This window comes from Hypanus sabinus, chromosome 18 (assembly GCF_030144855.1).
Source record: "Hypanus sabinus isolate sHypSab1 chromosome 18, sHypSab1.hap1, whole genome shotgun sequence".
NCBI lineage: Eukaryota > Metazoa > Chordata > Chondrichthyes > Myliobatiformes > Dasyatidae > Hypanus > Hypanus sabinus.
In genome coordinates this window covers 63,340,599-63,356,315 of record NC_082723.1, presented here as the reverse complement: position 1 = coordinate 63,356,315, position 15,717 = coordinate 63,340,599, and the positions used below count along the sequence as shown (strand labels likewise).

Genomic DNA, 15,717 nt, shown 5'->3' with positions numbered 1-15,717 from the left:
AGCAAGTACAGACCCAGAGCTATCAAACATTCCTTGTATGATAACCCTATCATTACTGGAATCATCCTTTTGAACCTCATCTGAACCCTCTCCAATGCCAGCTCATCTTTTCTTAGATGAGGTGCTCACAATACTCAAAGTGAGGCCTCACCAGTGCCTTATAAAGCCTCAGCATCACATCCCTGCTCTTTTTTTCTAGACCTCTTGAAATGAATGCTAACACTGCATTTGCCTTTCTCACCACCGATTCAACCTTCAAGTTAACCTTGTCCCTATGCAACTTGGATTTTTGGATTTTCTCCCTGTTTAGAAAATAATCTGCACATTTATTTCTACTACCAAAGTGCATGACCATACATTTTCCAACATTGTATTCCATTTGCCACTCTCTTGCCTATTCTCCTAATCCAAGACCTTCTGCAGCCATCTTATTTCCTAAACGTGACCTGCCCCTCCCCTAATCTTTGTGTCATCTGCAAACTTGGTAACAAAGCCATCTATTCCATCATCTAAATCATTGATACACAGCATAAAAAGCAGTCCCAACACTGACCCCTGTGGTATACCACTACTCACAGGCAGCCAAACAGAAAAGGATCCTTTTATTCCCACACACCGTCTCCTACCAATCAGTCAATGCTTTAATCATGCCAGTAACTTTCCTGTAATACTATGGGATCTTTACTTGATAAGCAGCCTCATGTGTGGTACCTTGTCAAAGGCCTTCTGAAAGTCCAAATGTACAACATCCACTGCATCCCCTTTATCTATCTTATGTGTAATCTCCTCAAAGAATTCCAACAGGTTTGTCAAGCAAGATTTTCCCTTAAGGAAACCATGCCAAGATTTGTACCATCTTGTCCTGTGTCTCCAAGTAATCCATAAACTCATCCTTAACAATTGATTCTCAAATAACTCCATTCCTTAGCTGCTGACATCCCATTCTATTACTTACATTTGCACAACTGTTACCCAATCCTCTGCTGTTCATGCCATTGTTTGGTAACCCTAGTTTTAACAGTCTGCACACTGAAGACATATCCAAGCCTACCTCATGCAGCAGGTCCTCAGCAGAGTGAGTGAATATCCCAACGAGAGTGTCAACTATCTGGCTGCGGGCAATGTCTACACGGTTACGGATGGTGTAGTCTTCGTTACACAGCGTGTAATAGGCCCGACTACAAGCCTCAAGAACTTCCATTTCAGTGTGTTTTTGAACAATGTCTCGGATCTGCTTCAGCAAAAGGTCCAGATACTGCAAATGGTAACAGAGAGAAGATAAGGGGAGGTAGCAGAGGAAATAAAAGATTTATCCCAGCTAACGAACAAGAGCAGCAAAAACATGTGAACACCACCCATTTCATTTCTTCATCAGCCTGGAACACTCTCCCTAACAGCGTTGTGGGTATACCTCAAAGATTACAACAGTTCATCACCATCTTCTCAAGGACAACTAAGAATGGGCTCAGCTGGCAAAATCCACGATCCTTAAATCAATCTACAGTATAAAAGTTGCACAAGACCAGCAAACAAGTAGAGGAGAAATTTCTTCACTTAAATCTTAGAAACGCTCTCATCATGCAGGGCAAGTTTTTTTTTTAAATAACGAAGTGATAGGTTCCTGAAATGGGCTGCCGGGAATAGTGGTAGAGGCAGGCAAGAGGGAAACTTTTAGATAGACATACAAATATACAGGGAATGAAGAGTTATGATCATATGGACACAGAAAATATTTCATTTTACAATTTATTCAGAGCAGACGTCATGTATATTCTATTTCAGAAGGGTCTGGTTGCTGGGAACAGTACAGAAACATGGATTGAGGCACAAGATTGCTACAAGTTTTTGATTGCATCTGTATATACATGTACTTGAACATACAGCAATAAACTTGATCTTATCTTTATTACTTAGTGACTCAAGGGTATGGAGTGAGAGTGGGTTGGGGAGGCCATGGCAACAAGAGGTAAAACAAACACAGCAGTATAGAAAAATTTGGCAGGAAAGAAGGGCGAGCATAGGCGGCACCATCTAAGGACAAGTATTTTCACAATACCTGTTCTATTCCACTTGCATTCTCACCTTCTCCTGTCGTTTGCTGCTATATATGTCCAGATCAAAGAAACTTGGAATCTTCAGAAGATTTGCCACTTTTTCAGCATCAGCAGAGTACTGGGGTGAGGGATGGGGAATAAAAAGGAGCATTTTTAGTGTATAGTTCTGCTTTCTGTGAGCATTTGTCTTCACCACCCATCCATCTCAGGATGTAAAAAAATTACATAATTTATCGCTCCTGTCTCCTTGCTTCACCAGGGCCAATGGCAATTTTGCTAACCCACCCAACTTTTCTCTGCCCTCTGGTTCACCAAAAGCTGTGAGTCAACACCCTCTCTCTCACCTTGGCCAGGAGCTGTGGGATAATGACGATTAGATGTTCTGTCAGTTTAGCACGGTCATCCATCTGTTGTTTCTTCTCCTTCGCAGTCAGCAACTAAAACATGTTGTAAACATTTAAGTTAATGTGATATAGGCAGAAGAGCCCGACAAGTAAACACTATGCTGACCCCAAATACCTGGCTGCCTCATTTAATACAATGCAGAACGGCACCATAAATTCAGCTGATCATTCATATTCATTATAACCTCCTCTCTACCCAGGTATCCTGATCTCTTCCATCCATTAGATTAATATTTTCAATCCTCTTCCCAAGGGTCCTAGAAGAAAAGGTGTAATACTGGCATACAAAACATACTCCCTAACAGTAGATTGGGGAAGATTTTATGCAGTAGACTGCAGGCAAATTTCATGACAACTGATGCTTCAGGAGCTTCAGGAGCACTGAAAGACAAGGCAAGATGCATAGATATGAATAACTGATCACACCTCACTAGTCCCCAGTTCTCCTAGACCCAAAACCACCAAGGACATGGGAGAGGGTCATCTTACTGCTGTTAGAGGTTGTCCTCAGACGTCCTGAAAGCAGTCTCACCTTCTTTCCTGAAAGTCTGCCAATGGGAGGGTGAATCTCCACAGCTTGTCTCATTGAGCAAACCATTAGTTCAATCAAAGCAGCCTCCTCTTGATCACTGAGACCTGGAAAGCAAGTTCACATTAATTTATTTCAACTAGTTCAGCAGTTTAACCCACCTATGCCAACATTTTAATAAATATTAATAAATAAATAATCACTGCAGGAGATTTCAAACAGGCCAGCTTGATGAAGTTTCTGAACAACTATCACCAACGTATCACCTGTAGAACCAGAGGAGCTACACTCGACCACGTTATACCACCACCAAGAATGCTTACTGTGCTATCCCATACCTATGCTTTGGAAAGTCGAAACATCCGGCTGCACTTCTACTCCCAGTGTATAAGCAGAATACTGCAGCACCAGTATTGAGACCAAGAAGATATGGTCAAGGGAGGCCTAGCAGTGCTTAAAAGGCTCCTTTGAGTCGGTGGACTGAACAATGTGCAGCAATTCACCTTTGAGTCCAAATGAATACCCCACACTTGTCACCGACTTCAAAATCTGTATGGATGAGTAAACACGAAGAAATCTGCAGATGCTGGAAATTCAAACAACAACACACACAAAATGCTGTTAGAACACAGCTGGCCAGGCAGCATCTATAGGGAGAAGCGATGTCGAAGTTTCGGGCCGAGATCCTTCGTCAGGACTCACCGAAAGGAAAGATAGTAAGAATATTTGAAAGTAGAGGGGGGGAGGGGGAAATGCGAAATGATAGGAGAAGACCGGAGGAGGTGGAATGAAGCTAAGAGCTGGAAAGGTGATTGGCGAAAGTGATACAGAGCTGGAGAAGGGAAAGGATCATGGGACAGGAGGCCTCAGGAGAAAGAGGGGGGGAGCACCAGAGGTAGATGGAGAACAGGCAAACAACTAAATATGTCAGGGATGGGTTAAGAAGGGGAGGAGGGGCATTAACGGAAGTTAGAGAAGTCAATGTTCATACCATCAGGTTGGAGGCTACCCAGCCGGTATATAAGGTGTTGTTCCTCCAACCTGAGTTTGGATTCATTTTGACAATAGAGGAGGCTATGGATAGACATATCAGAATGGGAATGGAATGTGGAATTAAAATGTGTGGCCACTGGGAGATCCTGCTTTTTCTGGTGAACCGAGTGTAGGTGTTCCACGAAATGGTCTCCCAGTCTGCGTCGGGTCTCGCCAATATAAGTATGAGAACAAACCACAAGTCATGGATGAACCAGGAGATTTGAGCTCTGTTGAGGACTAGATCTGTGGCATTCAAGACCGGTGATCCAGAACTTCTTGAAGTCCAGCTACTACCTATGGAAGGCTACTTTATGGACAAAAAAAGGAATTCCAATTGAGGTTGGAAAGGGGCTTGGATGCACATTAGCTCTGGCAGGGTTTCCAAGCCATTACTTCCTACAAAGTGAAACCTATCATGAATGGCTGTAATGCTTCAACAGTTTGCGTGAACACTTTGAAAGGGAAAATAAAACTTTATCGATGCGAATCCCTGCAACATCTGGTGACCCTGATCTGTCTCATAGGCCTAAGTAAGAACATCTTTCAAGAGGGTGAACCCTCACAAGGCACAACACACTGATGGTATACCTGGTAGGGCTCTGAAAACCTGTGCTAACTGGTGGGAATGTTCTGAGAAAATCTTCAATCTCTCACTGCTGCATTTGGAAGTTCCCACCTGCTTCAACAGGGCAACAATCAGTGCCCGAGGAGCAAGATAAGCTGCCTAGTGGCATTCACATCTACTGTGATGAAGTGATTGAAAGGGTTGGTCATGGCTAGAATCAACTCTTGCCTAAGAAGGAGCTCTGCAATTTGTCTATCACCACAGAAGTTTACAACGGATGTAACCTCACTGAGATAATAATAATAATATCTATGTCAGGCTGGACTATGTTTATTACCTACAACTCAACACAATCAAATGCTCAGTTGTAATCAACAAGCTCCAAAACCAGGGCCTCTGATCTTCCCACTGCAAGTGTATTCTTGACCACTGGGAGACCAGCTTGTGCAGATCAGAAACATCATCTCCTTCTCACTGACAATCAACACTAGGATATCCCAAGGAAGCATGCTTAGCGCACTGCTCTACTTCCTCTACAGCCACGATTGCATGGCTAGGGACAGTTTAAACACTATCCATAAACTTACCAACGACACAATCATGTTGGCAGAATTTCAGATATTGATGAGGTGGCGTACAGGAGTGAGATGAATCAGCTGGATGAGTGGTGTCACAGCGACAACCTTGCACTCAATGTCAGAAAGACCAAGGAATTGATTGTGGACTTCAGGAGGAGCAAGTCTCAGGAACATCCACTAGTTCTCATCAAGGGACCAGAAGTGGAGCAGTTTCAAGTTCCTGAGTGTCAACATCTGTGGATCTACCCTGGGCTCAACATACTGATGAAATTACAAAGAAGCCGGATATATTTCATTAGGAGTTTGAGGAGAGTTGGTACGTCACCGAAGACGCTCACAAATTTACCATGGACCACTGCACAAGATTGGAAATGGCTGCAGACAAATGTATACTCAACCAGCTTCATCATGGGTAATTAAGGGCCTCTAACACCCTTTTTTTCTTTGCTACCATCAAGGTGGTGGCACAGAGCCTGAAGACACACACTCAACATTTCAGGAGTTGACAATGAACCTATGAATACTTGCAAAGTATTTTCTCCCTCTCTTTTGCACTACTTATTTATCTTAAATATAGTTATTATAATTTATAGTTTTATTATTATGCCACAAAGCAATATATTTCACGCCAGTGATATTAAACCTGATTCTGATAAAGGTGTAATATTACTAAAATGATTCCAGGAACTAGAGATTTTATTTGTATTAATACTGTGGAAAAATGGGGATTTTCTTAGAGGGTATCTGAAATTATGAAGTACATCAACAGGAGAGAAAGAGAGAAACTCTTGTTAGTGAAAGGGTATTCTTTTTTGCAACTTAATACTTTTTTTCCCTCCCCAGTTCTTCCAAAATATTCTCAACATGAATATCAATCGTTTATCTTTCCATGTGCCGCCGACTTGCTAAGTGTTTCAAGTATTTTCTGTTTTTTTAAAAAAATTTATTTTCATGCTCTTATATAAAGTCAGATTAAAAGGCCAAGTAGCTCCATTTCATTATTCCACAGAACAACCATTATTTGTGAACAATCTCCTAATTTCAGCACAAGTTTTGTGCACCACACCAAAATGTTGCTGTACCTCACACTCCAGCTATACAACATGGAACCACAATAATCTTATTACACCATTGCATTTTTGCTCAAGAATCTCCACACACAAAAGGGCCAGCATTGCAAGCTCACCCACTTCGTCGTCTTCAATCTCTTCCAGTAACAGCTCGGTCATCCCCTCCCAGTCTTTCAGCACATATCCAGCATGGTCCCAAAGACTATCCACCAAATATGCACAGTGTTCATGGAGCTTAGGAAAGAAACAAATAAACATTGATCAGTATAACCAGTGCACCAATCATGAGTTGGACAGCTCCGAGAAGGAAGGTGGCGCACAGGTCCAGGAGCAAAGTTTAAAAGGGGAAAACTTCGCAGGAACTCAGCTATAACCAGAGTACCAATTGTGAGCTGGAGAGCAGGAAAGGTTCAGGCATAAAAGGGAGACACTGCCAAGTGGAGCAGTCATCAACAAGGTGGTCTGAGGTAGATTAGTGGGCAAGTGAACTTTGCTGTTTTTTCCTTGCATTTTTTGTTGGAGGAAGAGCGCATGTCTGTAGGGTTAGTACTTTGCTCTGGGCGTCAGATGTGGGAATCTTCCTGTTTCCCAGATGGCCAAATCTGTGCCAGGTGCACCGAGATGCAGTTTCTGAGAGACCGTGTTAGGGATCTGAAGCTGCAGCTTGATGACCTACAGCTTTTTAGGGAGAGTGAGCAGGAGATCAATAGGAGCTTCAAGGAGTTAGTTATCCTGATACTGCAGGAGTTAGATAAGAGGGTGACTGTCAGGGGAGGAATGGAAGGAGCTCAGATAGTAGAGAGCACCCCTGTGGTCACCCCCCTCATTAATCATCCTCTCATTTTGGATGCTATTGAGAGTGGTGACCTGACAGACGACCATGGCGATTGGGTCTCTGGCACTAGTGGTGCAGAAGGGAGAGAAGTGAGGATTGTTGTAGTCATAGGGGATTCCATAGTGAGCGTTCTGTCAGCTGATAGAGATAACCACATGGTGTGTTGTCTCCCAGGTGCCAGGGTATGGGATGTCTTGTATCAGGTGCAGTGTATTCTGAAGATAGAGGGTGAACAGCCAGAAGTCTTAGTACACATTGGTACCAATAACATAGATAGAAAAAGGGAGGAGGCCCAGAAGAGAGAACTCAGGGAGATGGGTAGGAAGCTGAAAAGCAGGCCTGTGTCACATGCTAACAAGCACATGAATAGCATATTAATGTGTGGCTGAGACTGGTGTAGGGGGCAGGGCTTTGGGTTCCTGGATCATTGGGGCCTCTTCTTGGGGAGGTACGACCTGTACAAAAAGGATGGGTTACATCTGAACCCAAAGGGGTCCAATATCCTAGCAGGCAGGTTTAATCAAGCTGTTCGGGAGCGAAAAGTCTGAAGATTTATATAGTGAGTCACCTGGACTAGATTGTACACATCCCAGAGTTCAGAAAGAGGTGGCTGAAGAGACTGTGAGGGCATTAGTAATAACCTTTCAAGATCACTAGATTTTAGAATGGTTCCAGAAGACTGGAAAATTGAAAATGTCACTCCACTCTTCAAGAAAGGAGAAAGGCAGAAAGGAAACTATAGACCAGTTAGTCTGACCTCAGTGGTTGGGAAGATGTTGGGAATCGATTAAAGATGAGGTCTCAGGATACTTGGAAGCACATGATAAAATAAGACATTGGGAAAATCTTGCTTGACATATCTGTTGGAATTCTTTGAAGAAATAACAAGCAGGATGACAAAGGAGAATTGGTTGATGTTGCAAAATTGGATTTTCAGAAGGTTTTTGACAAAGTGCCACACATGAGGCTGCATAACAAGGTACTACAGGAAAGATTCTGGCATGGGTAGAGTATTGGCTGATTGGCAGGAGGCAAAGAGTGGTAATAAAGGAAGCCTTTTCTGTTTGGCTGCCAGTAACTAGTGGTGTTCCACAGGGGTCTGTGTTTATATGTCAATGATTTGGATGATGGACTTGGTGACTCTGTTGTGAAGTTTGCAGACAATATGACTATAGGAAGTAGAGAAGCTACAGAAGGACTGACAGATTAGGAGAATGGCAAAGAAATGGCAGATGGAACACAGTGGTGGAAGGGCATGGTCATGCACTGCTATAGAAGAAATGAAAGGGTTGACTTTTTTTTTTTAAAATGGAGAGAAAACAAAAAACTGAGATACAAAGGGACTTTTAAGTCCTTGTGTAGGATTCCCTAAAGGCTAATCTGCAGTTTGAGTCTGTGGTGAGGAAGGCAAATGCAATGTTAGCATTCATTTCAAGAGGATTGGGATATAAAAGCAAGGATGTAATGTTGAGACTTTATAAAGCACTGACGAGTATTCACTTGAAGTATTATGAGCAGTTTTGGGTCCCTTATCTTAGAAAGGGTGCGCTGAAACCAGAGTGGGTTCAAAGGAGGTTGACGAAAATGACCCCTGGATTACATGGCTTGACAAATGAAGAGCATTTGATGATTTTTGTGCCTGTATTCACTGGAATTTAGAGGAATGAGGGGTGATGCCACTGAAACCTATCAAGGGTGAAAAGCCTTGATATGGAGGATGTGGAGAGGATGTTTCCTATGATGGGAGCGTCTAAGACCAGAGGACACAGCCTCAGAATAGATGGATTTCCTTATAGAATGGAGATGAGGAGTAATTTCTCGAGCCAGGGAGTGTTGAATCTGTAGAATTCTTTGCCACAAGCAGCTGTGGGGGCCAGGTCTTCATGTACATTTAAAGCAGAAGTTGACAGATTCTTGATTAGTTCATGGCATGAAGGGATATGGGGAGAAGGAAGGAGACGGAGGCTGAGAGGAAAATTGGATCAGTCATAACGAAATGGCAGAGCAGACTCAATGGGTCAAATGGCCTAATTCTGCTCCTATATCTTATGGTCTTATGAATCTGAAACACTTGTAAGTTTTAACATGGCTGCCATCTTTTTACGAGGTAGGCAAATGGTTGCCAGTACCTGTAGCTATAACCTCCCTAATGGAAGTAATTTTGTTGATTAAAAATATTGTGAATCTCTCACATTTTGGGGCAGATACTTGACTCAGGGCTTATAGCTCTGAGCAGGTTTAACAATTGGTTAATAGTTGAGAACAATATTCTTAAATTGCTGCTATTCTCTGTAATAATATTTTAAAAATGCGATTCTTGCAGAGCGTACAGCAGCGTTAGAGGCTAGTTTTTCCTTGAAAATATCACAGTTGACTTCTAGCCCAGTCTTCCCCCCATTGCTATCTCAGCTACTCTGCATGATCGCTTGAACTTGTGGACAGAATTGTTTAACATGGTGACTTTTTACTCAGTGACTTATTTTTAACCCTAAGTGGGGCCACTTTGTTTATTGAATATGGTGGCAAGCCTTGGACACTGGGCATCAGTACGCTGAAACTGTCATTGTCAGGGGACACAATTCTGATTACTGGTCATATTCATTTGGCTTTAACCAGGTCTCAGTTAAGAACATAAAATCAAGGTCTGTAGAGGTAATAAAATCATTTAAAATAAATGTCTTATTTGAAAGGAATCTTATATTTAGAAAAGCTAGCTTAAACAGAGTAGCTTTAAGTGGTCCAACAGGGGAGGTAGATTTTAAGAGCAGAAGGTTACTTCTGTTAATACTTTTAATATGACAGTTCAATCTGGCAGCCCTTCTAGTGAGAATGTAATAGAATAGTTAATATTTGCAGAACTGGTAGATGGTGAGGAAGTAGTAGTTGGGGAAGCATCATACACACGGGTTTGCCAGAGTGAAGTGGAATACATTTGTAAACAGCATTTGTTAACCCAAGCTATTTGGGAGAAGAGAATCGGGTTTGAAAAAGTGGTGCATTCCCAAAATAGAATAAAAATTTCCATAGAAGCCAAAGTTCAATGTGATTGGGGAACCTGCTAATATGCCCCCAGCCACGACCCAGCATGAGATTTGGTCTGGAGATATACATGTCTTAAATGTCTTTACCACTGATTTTTTAGAAATTCAATGAGACAACTAAAGTCAGAGTTCAGCAGCTCATACTGTTACTGAACAATGTAATCTGTGCCAATTGGACGATTCTTTTTACAGCAGGGTAGTCAGATAGCAGGTAAGGGAATTTGTACTTTGCATCACAGACTTTCACACTGGGAGACTTTAGCTTTGACTTGACACTCCTGATGATAGTTACTGATTATCAGCATTGTTGGAGGCGGGGAGAAGGCAATGGAATCTGTGGTGGTATTGCAGCCCAGGAGATAGCCCAAAAACTACCCTGCCTATGGTACAGTGGTGATGGGGATGTACCTACTGGCAGCCTGAAGCAGTATGTAGCTGCCAATGGGCTGCTTCTCATCACATGCAACTGAATCCCTGGTTCCCCAGGAGATGGAGGATGAGACAAGTTGGTCAGCAGGGAAAACTATTGCTTGTTTAATACACTGAATTCATTCTGTAGTTGGATTTCTTGTTATGAATGTGGAGAAGTACAGCACTTACACCTTCCTACAACTGCTAAGCAGGGAGTTCAGCTGTCTGATGCCTTGGGCCTAATTTCCAGTTAAATCTAGGGCTTGGTTGGCTTGGCTAGAGCAGCCTCTGAACATGGAGCATTTAGAGTCAAGCTCTCCCCTAGTGGTGGCACCCGTAGCAACTATGCAGTCAAAGAACTGCTTATCATCCTGAATCTAGTAAAGTTGGAATATTCTCCTATCTAGGTCGGTGACTTTCTGTTCGCAGCAAATATACTTTGGTTATCATAAAAGTAGAATCTCACAATTTGAAAGTGTCAAAAGCTCAAAAGTTAACCATAATATTGAATCATAAGAAGTGGTTTACTAAGGTTGGCATAGGGATTGAGAAAATTTTAGAAGCCAACTAAAATTGAGAACATATGTAAAGACCAAGCATGATCTAACAAGAAAAATTTGTAAAAATTTCTATAATTATGCAAACAGGAAGATGGCTAAAAATAAATCTAGGCATAGTAAAAGTAGGAATATGGAGAAAAATAAATTGCAAGTACCGTTACTGAAATACTGTCCTCAGTGAGAGGCAAAGCATTATTAAAAATGGAGTGGGGGAGGAGGGAAAATTCCATTTTTAGCTTTGGGTCAAAAATATACAGAATAGTGTCAAAAACCTCTTGAATTTCCTTTAAACATTTTGATCATTTAAATGCATTACAAAGATATGAAATTTTGGAATCCCACTAATGGGGTTATCGACCATCAGTAAATCCAAAGATCATGACTCACCTCACTTTCCAAGAAAAATGTGAGCAGCAGCTTAATGAATTCTCCATTTGTACTGCGCTTGCCTCGCTGGTTAGCTATAGTCTCCTCTCGAGCTTCAGTGTAATGTTGCCACAGCCTGAAACAAAGTGGTATTTTATGACAGGTCTGAACTGAAAGGCCAGAATCAGGTCTTAAATTAACATAACATAGAAGACATATGTGACTAGAGTTAGCTGGTACTGGGAATTTACTATCCCAATCCTAAGTGGAGAAGAGTATGATGGGCTGGGGGCTGGCAATACACCGACTTCTCATGCCCACTTTAGCTAGCCAGAGCACAGTGGCTGCTCACACTGCTTTTGCCACATCTTTGAATTAACTCAATTATCACATGGGAAGTTGCTTCAGGATCATTGAAACTTCATTTCTTTCAGTTGACCACAGTTTGATACCTTTACTATCATGATCCTTTATGGCACTCATTTCGAACATGCATTGTGATGCACCATCAATAACTCTAGGAGACTGGAAGTGAATGATAGGCTTTTATTAACAGTGAAAAAGGGACCACGACCATGTCGAGACTGAGGGAGAAGCAGTGCCCCCAATCACTGTTATACAGGGGTCTGTGGGAGGAGCCACAGGAGCAGTCACTGGGGGATGGGGGGGGGGGGGATGTCCAGACAGGTATACATAGTTTACCACACATTGTAACAGCAAGAAGGCTGTGAACCCAGTCACAACCAATTGCTCCAACATGTGTTTTGCAGAGTAACCACTTAAGAAAGTGAGTGGCAATGCTAACCTTCAATATTAAACCTGCGAACACATATTAATAAAACCAGCAGCTAACAAAGAGCTGAAATTCAACTTACTTAACATATACGAAATTTCCCGCAGCTACTGCAGTCGGGCGGTGAGAGGCATACACCAAGGGGTATACACACTCACATTCGTCATTGTTCAATACATCCTCGGTATTCCTGGATACAAAGAAGCACTTGTAATTATATATCATTAATCACCCATTACTATCAGAGGTACAACCCTGTGATAGTAGGAAACCCAGTAGCCAATTTGTATACAGCAATATTCCACTCATTGCAGTAAGTCAAAGATTAGATGAAGTAGTCAAGGGTGACAGTGCTAAGGTCAGCAAAGAGAATATTCCTGCTTCATTTTGATTAGTCCACAGAATCTTTCACATTCATCCATGAAGGAAGACAGAAAACCTGTTCGGCATCTTTTTTCACATGTCCCTCACTTGTGTCGACCAGGATTATGCACTCAAATTAATTTAAATGGTTTACATCTCAAACACCATTAAGCAAAACTTGTGACAGGCATAATGATAAATCTGTTGATAGGATAATGGAACAAAAATTAATACCATGTATACGAACTATTCCATTTTGATAGGAAGTGGAAATACAATTAGAGGGTTTAACTCTAAAACAGATAAAAACCTGTACATAGTTTATTGAAGACAAAATAGCAGGTTGCAAAAAATCCTATGGGATCATTGGGTTTTTTAAAAAATGGTAAAGGAACAATTCTCAACAAGTTCTCTTCATAAACCACAAGGCGCTCCATTATTTGTGGTCAACCATAGATACTGCATCTCACTGTCTACACGGCATGCAAGCCAGGGCAGTACAATAACTTGAGCAAACCAATACGGAGTAAAACTTATCCAGAGATTCTATTCTAACATTCTGTGAAGAACAAAGAGCCTATGCTGAATTTTTCAAACAGCCTGTCAAGCTAAGAGAAAATCATGAATAAACTGCTGATACAAAACGAACAAGCTATTTTGAACCTCTGCAATGGCTGTCAGAGATTTACAGATTCAACACACAAGTAAAGAAAATGGTACCACTGCATCTCATCTGGTTCTCCTCTAGCTGCCTATAAAAGTGGCGAATATCAGAATGATTACAATAGTCAAGCCCATTCACCTTTTTTTTAAAAAAATAATGCTCCAAAGCTTAGATTCTTTCCAATTAGCTTTTTATTTTACTATGCTAATAATCCAGTATAAAACATTTCTATGTCAAAGGATCATTCTTAGAGGAGAAAAACATAATCAAGACAGTACATCAAAGAGGAGGTCCATAAGATGGTTGCAGGTATGATTATTGAATGATAAAATAGGTTCAAAATTATCTGACATTAAAGCAAAGTGCATTTATAGTTAAAGGATAATGTACAAGGATAAAACTGACAATAATTAGCACAGAATAGGAAAAAGGCCGCTGTAAGTAACTACTGAAATTACATGGATTATGAGACAACATAGAACTAGATGCCATAGGTGCATTGACCTGTTAATTCCATGTAAGATACGGAATATAGCAGTCATTTTAACATAAAATAACTTGTTGTATAATCTATTATTTCATGCATCCTATTACTTGCAGTCATACTTCTTACATGATTTTATTTATGGTATCTGCTAAGCTTCAATAAACTTTTAAAACTCAACTGTGCTGCTCTGCGAACCTTGACAAATAGAAACAACTATCCCACTGATGAACCTTTATACACACTGGTTAAGACACAATAAAATATAGCATCCAATGATGTGCCCCACATTTTAGGATACAAGTAAGGATTTAGAGAAGGTGCAAAAGAAATGTACAAAAATAACAGGGATGTGGCTCTTGATGTGTGATTCAACTAGAGAAACTTCGGTCATTTTCCTTATAACTGAGGCGACTGCAAGGGAATCTTATAGAGATACTTAAAGAAAGATTAGGTGGACTGATGAATACCAGACACAACTACTTAAAATTACTTAATGAGTGAAACCACTTTTCCTCTCCCTCACAGATCTTAGTTGTAAATGCAGTGAAAGATAGGGAAATCCTATTCCTATTGGTAGTGGTATTACAAAACTATGGGGCATAAAAAGGTGATCGATAAAAGAATAAAACATGACAGGACAAGGGCTATTTTTAATATACTGCAAAAGATTAAGTGTGCTGCTAGTATTGAAGGCAGATTAAATTATCATGTTCAAAGGGAGCTGGACGAGAATCCGAATTGAAAGAATTTGCAGGAATAGAGAAACTGAGACATGTTACTTGCTCTTGTGTACAGCCAGTGTGGTTTCAAAGGCAAATGGCCTTATTGTCTCCTCACAGAACAATAAAGTGCAGAAACAGGCCCTTTTAGCCCACCTTGTCTACATCAACCATGATACCTACTAACAGTAATCACATTTGCCTGGATTAGGTCCATAGCCTTCTATGTCATTCCTACTTAAGTACCTATCTAAATGCCTTTTAAATATTGCATTTTATCTATATTACTTTCTCCATCATTGTGAGATTGTTTCCTGTCTAGGAAGTGTAGACAAAAGGGGACTAGAAATTGCTTACTTAATGTTGTGAAGCTTTGGAATTTTTATTCCTAAAAGATACTCAGACTTTCAGTATAATCAATGTTCTGATTTTAGCATTTCCTGGTAAATTCTACATGCTCCTAAATGACAGCACTGCAAGAATACTTTCATAATAGGGCTACCAGATTGTCCAGTCAAGAATAAAGAAATCTTGTCCATGCCAGCAACACCTATGACACATAGATGAATAAACAAAACAGGAAAATACTTACTGCAGAATAAGTGTCAACAGGCTGATTGCTTCTACTGCAACATCAGAATCCATGTCGAGGACCATGGACACCATTCTGTCCTGCATAGAAATCAAATGCCAAAGAGCTCAATTCAACAGCAAACTATCAGCAACAAGGCTTGAGCTGATGCTGGGCCTGGAGCCACTGTCTTAATTAGTGAAGGGAATTTGCCTCTGCCTCACAGATCTTGCTTATGGGCACAGTAAAAGAGGTCTTTACCTTGAAGCGGTTGGTGAAGAGTTCCAATTTCTGGCTGATTTCCTTGTTTTCATACAGATGCTGGAGTGCCCTTAAACATTTCAGTCTCACCTCTCGTTGCTGAAACAATGTAACAGGAAACAGTGGGATTAGAACCAAGAAATCACTTGTGATATTAACTCCAAACTGGAAGTAGACTCTGGCCCATTTAAGTCTGATTCCTTTAATTCCACAAACTGAATGGAGCTCACTTTAGAGATTTCGTTATTGAGAGAAAATCACTGCAAATTTATTAGAAAGAACTGAATACTACACTCAATGTATGTTCATAGTCTTCTACTGTGTAGCCCATCCATATCAAGGTTTGATGTATTCTATGTTCAGAGATGTTCTTCACACTGTTATAACACATGATTATGAGTTACTGTCACC

At 41.0% G+C, this 15,717-nt stretch overlaps 1 protein-coding gene across 4 annotated transcripts in view; it reads right to left on the bottom strand.

The window, feature by feature from the left end:
* Positions 1 to 15,717, bottom strand: part of LOC132407672 (cohesin subunit SA-2-like) — a 98,017-nt gene that overhangs the window by 38,408 nt on the left and 43,892 nt on the right. For all 4 annotated transcript variants that reach the window (XM_059994509.1, XM_059994511.1, XM_059994510.1 and 1 more), the window contains exons 14-22: positions 15,307 to 15,405; positions 15,067 to 15,146; positions 12,324 to 12,431; positions 11,470 to 11,584; positions 6,352 to 6,469; positions 2,991 to 3,094; positions 2,399 to 2,491; positions 2,083 to 2,172; positions 1,052 to 1,255 (exon numbers count right to left, since the gene is read on the bottom strand). In XM_059994509.1, coding sequence (XP_059850492.1) covers positions 1,052 to 1,255; positions 2,083 to 2,172; positions 2,399 to 2,491; positions 2,991 to 3,094; positions 6,352 to 6,469; positions 11,470 to 11,584; positions 12,324 to 12,431; positions 15,067 to 15,146; positions 15,307 to 15,405 — 1,011 coding nt within the window. The remainder of the gene's footprint in view (positions 1 to 1,051; positions 1,256 to 2,082; positions 2,173 to 2,398; positions 2,492 to 2,990; positions 3,095 to 6,351; positions 6,470 to 11,469; positions 11,585 to 12,323; positions 12,432 to 15,066; positions 15,147 to 15,306; positions 15,406 to 15,717) is intronic.